The sequence below is a fragment of the Barbatula barbatula genome (assembly GCF_947034865.1).
Source record: "Barbatula barbatula genome assembly, contig: scaffold_183, whole genome shotgun sequence".
NCBI lineage: Eukaryota > Metazoa > Chordata > Actinopteri > Cypriniformes > Nemacheilidae > Barbatula > Barbatula barbatula.
The window spans coordinates 14,798-22,952 of NW_027636848.1; the positions used below are offsets into that span (position 1 = coordinate 14,798).

At 36.7% G+C, this 8,155-nt stretch overlaps 1 protein-coding gene across 1 annotated transcript; it reads right to left on the reverse strand.

Annotated features, from left to right (window-relative positions):
• Positions 1-213: 213 nt before the first annotated feature.
• Positions 214-8,108, reverse strand: LOC306891007 (uncharacterized protein; the record flags this gene model as incomplete). The annotated part of the gene is made up of 6 exons (XM_079488432.1): positions 214-1,064; positions 1,649-1,951; positions 2,260-2,571; positions 6,107-6,229; positions 7,309-7,656; positions 8,021-8,108. The coding sequence occupies 6 exons, from the start codon at positions 8,106-8,108 to the stop codon at positions 985-987; spliced, it is 1,254 nt and encodes a 417-aa protein (XP_079344558.1). The 3' UTR covers positions 214-984.
• Between the last annotated feature and the right edge of the window lie 47 nt (positions 8,109-8,155).

Below are 8,155 nucleotides of genomic sequence, written 5' to 3' on the forward strand. Positions count from 1 at the left end.
CACAGAATTCTCTTCGACCTCTTTACTGAGACAAAGCCCAAACTTAACATCTTTAGCTGGTTTTGAATCATTTTATTCTGCGTATTGTGTTTGTTCAAATTTAGTGGAAATATTAAATATGTGTATTATAAAAGTGTTTGTTGTGTGCTCAATATCTCACTCAACGGTTTAAAAACAAACAAAGAACTACAAATATTGATATTTTATTTATTTATAATGAAATGCATTGTATATTTAGTAAAGCAATACTCAAAACTAGCACAGGTTAAAGCATGTATTCGGAAAACATAACAAGGCACATTTCAATATTCCCGTAATATTGTTGTTTACACGTCACTTATTCAGATGAATCTTATCTGAAGTTACTAAGTAATTTACAACTGTATCAATTAAAGTTAAAAAAAGACTAAAATAATATGATCATTAACAATAAAAACGCTGAACAGGCTTCACACACTGAAGGTGAATGAAAAGGCCGTCACGTGATCTCATTCTTTCTGTTCTGAACACAGGTTAACATCAACATCAACTTGTTTTTGGTGTTAGTTCTTATATAAAAACATATAATATTCGTATATATGTATAATCTGTATATAATATAAAACAGATTAGCGGGTTAGAGAGAGACTGCAGGTGTTCACACAGATCTTCATGTGTATCTGATATTTCTCATCCTCAGATCAATAATGTCTGGAGTCTCAAAATATCAAACTAATAATTTGCTTTGCAGCGAGTAACAGATAAACACATTGTGATCATTGATCAGTGTGAACGGCAAATAAAAGAAAGTTTCTTTGTCTTTTTATAAAGAAAATCTTGTAAGTTTAGCTTTAAAAGTCTTCATCACTGCTGCTGAACAGCACACAGGGACTTTATTCTCATTGGTTCATGACGGATCATGAGAACAGTGAAGTGGTTTTGTTACTGTAGATGATGATGATGTATCAGATGTTTCACACTTGTGATGTTGAGCATCTATACAGTTTACGGGACAGCAGAATCTGCGGCATTCAACCGAGGTTCCTTTCGCGATTCATTTCGTCTTCCTCTGTTTCTTGCTGATTCTGTCAGAGATCACAGATGACATGAGAAGAGTCAATTGAGCAACACAGATAGCACATGAAAACTTTTTGCATGATGCATTGGGCAATTTTAGTAAATTATCTTTTAATATTTGTTTGTTTTGAATGAACATTATGATATTTTTGCACTTTCCAGAAAACAGAAATTCACACGTGTTAGACATGTTCATATTAAACAGCATGTGTGTTCTGACTTTCAGATACAAGTGTAAGAAAACATACTTAAATAATTCAATAAAATATAAACGTTACGATTAAAATGGCACACACATTGAATAAAGTTTCAATACTTTTAGCTGAAAACAGTCTTGTTGTAGATTAGCTGTCAGTTCTTATTAAAACAGCTCAATCAAACATGTAGAAATGTTTAATGCAAGTGTCACGCTGTGTAAGCAAAGACAGCAAATATCTTCAGTCAGCTGTAGGTTTATATTCTGACGTGAGAGCAACGGTTGTTGTGTCATGACACAAAAGCTTTTAAAGCAGATACATCAGATCTCCACTTAATAAACACTGAGATTTAACATCAATACTTGAATCATTCGGATGAAAACACATTTACTCACCAGGTGTGTGAACCGTGAATTTCTTGTATCTAGTCTCTCCACTCTTGTAGATCAGTACTTTGTAAGCTCCAGTGTGTTCATAAGTGATGTTTGTGACGGTGAGATCTCCAGTCTTATCGTTCAGCTTCAGTCCGTCTCTGAATCTCTCATCAGGGTATAAATAAGGTTCAGTCCCTCCAGTGATTCGAGCGATACGAGTGTCTTCAGGTCCAAATGTCCACACTATCTCATCATCGGTGTTTATGTCAGTAACATCAGTCTGTAGAGTAACAGAACCGCCCAGATCTACAGATTTGTCCCTTCCTTCATTCATAACAGCAGCAGCACATAGAAGAGAAGAACACAGAAGAACATCCTATCAGCTCAAGTGAATGTGCATTCAGATGATTTACACAATATTAAAGATCTACAGTCCTCTGACGCAGGGAGAAGTGCTTTTGAGTCCCAGAGAACACATATGATGATACATTTTCTACCTGTAAACGATTCACTGAGGAATACAGAAAAGAGCAAATTGCAAAACATATCTAAAGCCTGAACATTTACTATTAATATAAAATGCATTAATTGATAAACAAGCACTGTCACTAATACATGTTTGAGCTACTTACCCAAGACCATAACATTATAATGAACTTGTGATGGTCTTGATCCGCCGCTGGTCTTCAGTTTATAAAGTCCAGAGTGTTTGGCTTTGATGTACTTGATCGTGAGAAATCCAGTCTGACGGTCCAGAACAAGTCTGTCTTTGAATCTCTCATCAAGAACATTATCATATCTAGAAGATGTGTTGTTCTTTTTATTAAATTCGGCTATTTTCTCTTTATCTCCAAACCACCACTCTCCCTCATCAGCTGTCTGGATGTCTTTAGGATCACGAGGAAGAACGAGATCATCTGCCTGCATCACTTCAACGGTCACAACTGCACAGCAAACACAGGACGGAAACACAAGAGAGAAATAAAGACATACATGAACATCTCTTTCATAATCTCTGTTAATAATCATCTCATGATGTGTGTCAATGTAAATCATTATTAAACAGGAACTAACAAGGAACAAAACTCATTGATGTTCATTTCTAAACATTCACTTTTCACATATTGTAGTTTTTTTAACCTCATTCATCCTCTGTGCCAGTAGTTCTCAAACTGTGGTACTCAAGAGACCCCTGGTGGTACGTGACACAACAGGGAATTAAAAACGCTTTATATTCATTTACATTTCATGTTTCATATACAATTTCAAATGTTTAATATACGGAATACATCTCATATTGCCTTTGTGAAAATGTTATATATTTTTATGAATGAATGATTGTTTATGTATCATTGGTCGATGTAACTCGGGCGTGACGGGCAGCTCAAACACAGCGCGAGCAGAAATGAGCTTTTTTGCATCTCACTCTTGCATCCCAATATTTCAGCACAGCTACAGTGGAATGCAGAAGTTTGGGCCCCGCTCTGAGATTTCATGATAATTTGCTCTACCTTTATAAGAGATCACAGCAACAGATTTGTTTTCCTACAGAGATGTAGACAATTGAGTGTTTTCCAGACCGAAATTCTTAGAGTAGCTTTATTACATTTACATTTGGCAGACGCTTTTATCCAAAGCGGCTTACATTGCATTATCCTATACATTTATACACAGGTATCTGCAATCTCATGGGGTCAAACCCACAACCTTGGATGTTAAAGCAATGCTCTTACCACTGAGTTACAGGAATATAATATTATTATTATTATAATAAAATACCTGTAGGGATTTATAGCTGACACATTGCAGCACAAAATTGCTTTGATCAGCTCCTGAGACCTTCAACAACACAGACAGGTGGAACCAATCATAGAAAAGGCTGTTTAACATACATGTAGGTAATAGCTGGCTGTGAGCCACATGAATTCCTCTCACTATCAGCAGATTCTTGACAAGAATGTTCAAGAGTCGGTCACAAAGTTGAAGATACGCCGGGGTTGGATTTTTCAGCAGGACAATGATCCAAAGCACTTGTGCTTCTGCATGAATTCCTTGGTGGATTTTAACAAGTACAAGTATGTTCTTGTCATCCCAGTCCCCAGACCTTAACATCATTGAAAATGTATGGATTGATTTGAAGCAGGCTGTCTACGCACAGAAGCCCAGAAACCTGACTGAACTGGAGGCATTTTGTATGGAGGAATGGCACAAAATACCACCTGCCAGACTTTGGGGACTTGTCTGTGGCTATAGGAGGCGTCTACAGGCTGTTATTGCACCAAAAGGAGGCTCTACTAAATATTAATGGAATGATTTCTTCGGGGTGCCCAAATTTATGCACATGCCCATGTTGTGATTTCACTACCGATATGTTTCTGTTTCCATAAGGTATAACATATGTTAAAATGAAGTTGAGTCTTCAAAAGACAAACTGATGCAGTGATTTTCCTTAGGGGTTCCCAAACTTTTGCATACCACTGTAAGTCGCCCAATAGGACATTTCCACACTTATCTGTGATATGGGAGAAGTTCGTAATAGAGGAAACGACCTCTGTATTGTTTTCGTCAATTGTGTACCTCACAAAACATTCTCAGCCAAACCCGAGTGTGTGTCGCATTAAGGTTTGTGCCGGTAATACATTCTCAAGTTGTGATAATTGCTGAAGCTTTTATAACGGTAGTCTGTGTTTTCATGGCGATTCAATGCATTACAAAAAACAGGGCGAAAACATGAGCAAACTTCAGTGTTATAGTGTCAACAACAATAAATCACTTTTTCAAATATCAACCAATAATAAGAAATACATTGAATGTAAAGCTTAATTGATTAATGAAATATGATAAATATATTTTTGATTCCATACTAGATTATTTAGTAAAGGAGGAACACATGTAATAGTGATGATGAAGCTAAATATGCCCACTTTACTTGAACTCACTTTTGGGGTACAATACTGACACGTCACTGTTTAATATAAATAATTACCTGTCAGTGTCAGTACAGCAACTGTGCTCATTTTTCCCCGGATAGCAAACTTTAACATAGCTAGCGGGCGAAGCTAATTCTTCAACTGTGAGGAATGCAAATGGCAATAATCAATGCAAAGGTAAACATAAGGGAAATTCTTCACAGCGATTTGCTGCAACCGTGGTATCAAGTGCAACCCTTTCAACGTAATTACGTATTACATGAAGTCATGAACGCGCTTCACAGAACGGGGCGAGCATTTGTGTTTATAAAGCATATCAATTGAATTTCTTTTGAAAATGACGGATGGTTTCGCTAGATAAGACCCTTATTCATCGTCTGGTATCTTTTAAAGCCCTTTGAAGCCGCACTGAAATTGTACTTTTGATCAATGCATCCCTAGGCTAAAATAAGAAAGACATGTACACCTACGATAGCATGAGGGCGAGTACATTTTTAATTTTTGAACTATAATAAAAAGTCATAAAAAGATATTATGAAAACTATAGTGCTGCTGGGCAATGTACCGGTTCAGATGCGTTTTGTCTGTTAAGCGGGAGCAGTGCAGTTATTACATACAGAATGAGCTCATAGGCTCAGTGATCTTGTTTATATTTGTTTAAAGCACAAATTCCAGCCCAAAGCACAGAGAAGTGAGAGTTGAGGTGGTATTTTCAATTAAAAATAATAATGAAACACAAACTAAGCATCAGGTTCAAAGTAAGCAGAAGAGTTACAAAGCAGGTAGAATATATGTCATCTATCTTCTGTTCATAATGCTTTTTGATCAAAGAATCGGTGGATGTCCCCACCAACACATCTCTAGTGAGATTTTTGACATTTGTTGGCAAGTGGGAATAAAATTTTACGTGAAACCAGCAGAATAAAAACATTTGATACAGATTTCTGTCGAAGCACCATCACTATTACTAAATGTTTAGAGATTTTATTTTATTTTACTGATTATAAACACGAATTATTCATGACAAACCAAATATATCTTGACCACTGATGATAACAAGCTGGCACAGAGGTATTTCAGCCTTTTCATTTATAATATAAAGTTTCATTAGAAATCACAATTGTCATAAATGTCATTTTCAAAAACAATAACTTTTGTCTTGTAATATTCTGATAAAGTGCAAATGTTACTGTTTTAATGAATACAGTCCTTTTAACCGTCCAATGACAGCCCATCATATATCTATGTTATATGGTATGTGAGAGAGTTAAATGTGTAACCGTTGTGTTTCTTTAACACTGATATCATGTCACATGTGTTTTTGCTCTCTGGGAACATATAAAATATTTCATCTGTCCAGTCTGTCTTTAATAAAACAGGAGCTACAACAAAGCTTTTCATGCAGAGATGATGTGCTAATGTACAGTAAAAAATAAATCATGTAGAAATATTTTCAAATAAATAATCATAATAGGAACTCTTTAAACTACTTTAGTACAATAAAGATATTAGATTTCCTATTGTTGTATTAGCTGAAGATTAAACTCACCCTCTTGTTTAGAGATCTTGCGACGATAGTAAATCACAGCAGCAGAAAAAGCAGCAACAGCAACAACAGCAACAGCCACCAGGACAGCAAAGACTATTCCTGCTATTCCACCTGTAGACAGACCTGTAATAACAGAGACTAATCCTAAAACTGTGCACCACATGCCGCATGCACGGAGTGTCACGGACTGTGTAGGAGAACGTGATGGAAGAACCCAAGTGCAGGCAGCAAGGATGAATGAACAAGACTTTTAATAAATGACACGAAACAAAAGACCCACAATGGGGTGGCGGTAAATAAACACTAACACGCAAACAAAACACTTCCCATGTGGGGGATCAAAAAAGAACTAGACTTATACAAAACCAACGGGAACACACTTGACAGGGTAATCCAAAAACAGAGCACAACTAGGACGACACGCAAGGGTACAAGGCATAACATACAAGATAATAAATCTGTACAACAGGATAAATGCACGGCAGTCAAGGAAACTACAACAGGGACCTTGAACCAAAGAACGAGCACAAGACAATAGACAAGAGGGCATTAAATAGGTAGACTAACAAAGGAAATAACAATGGGCAGGTGTGGGTAATGAGACACAGGAGGAAAGCTATACTAGGAACGAGAGGGGCGGGGCCAAATGACGAGACTGGAGAGAACGCATATTATGTCCTGATTGACAATAATAAAACACGAGGGGTCTGTCATGATTCTGCCACTAGACCAGAAAAATCAAGACAAGAGAAGGCAGAATCATGACACGGAGAGACATAAGAGACGTATAACTGTGCAGCTCGCAAGTGACATCACAGACAAACAAATCCATAATGAAAATAGTTTACAACAGTTTTCATAATCTATTATTATAAATTTGATCGATAAGTTGTTGCAGCCCTACATTAAACACACGCACGCACGCACGCACGCACGCACACACACAATATTCCAGTTTTAACTGTTTTCAGCCAATAATAATGTGTTCAGGGTAAAACTGTGCTTAGGCATTTAATCCATATGATTTCAGTAAGACTAGAATAAGGAGATTGTACACTTCTAGTTCTAGTTAATAAATGTTGTACATTTCAATGAAACTCTTAATAACCTCTTTAATCTCAAATAGAAGCAGCGTAACAGGGAAATGTATCTGAATTATTCTCACAGTTGACAGATGTTTGAATGAGAGAATTGAGACTCACCCCTGATATAAACACTGAACGTCTTGTATAATGTCTGTTTGTTGTTGCTGCTGATCTTCAGTTTATAAAGTCCAGAATCTGATAATCTGACATCACTGATGGTGAGAGATCCGGTCTGATCATCCAGCTTCAGTCTGCCTCTGAATCTCTTTTCTTCATCATATATTGAGCTCTTATTGTCTTCTTTGTCACCTTTAGCTATGAGAAGACCTTCATCTCCAAACCTCCACAGTATCAGATCATCTGTGTGTGTTTGGACATCAGTGTGTAGAGTAACAGATTCTCCCTCATTCACTGACACTGACTTCTTCACATCACCTGTACCAGCACTGATAACACGTGGAGCATCTGCAAGAAACAGAGTCACATTTAGAAATTAAACGTACAAAATGTTAGTTGTAAAGCCATTGCAATACTATAATGAATGTTAAAGGCTTTTAAGACATGTCAACAAACAATAACACTAGCATAACAGAAAACCCTATATTGATGTTGGCTGTAGAACTTTACAAGCTTTAACACACCGTCACAAATACATCATACTGACAGAGAAGCCATGTTTGAATGAAACGGGACGGTACTGATGCAAGGGAGGAGGATGTTCAGCACATGGTTATTAATACATACACAATTAATTACATTTTTCTGTTTAATAAAAAGGCAAATAGGCAAACAAACTTTAACACACAAAAACTACAATATGCATGCTCACCATTAACAGTGACTCTGAATTCCTTGATTGGTTTTCCACTGCCATCTTGAATGTCTGCTGTATAAAGTCCAGAAAATGTGGTTTTCATGTTCTTGATGGAAAGAGATCCGATCTGACTTATCTGCAATCTGCTTT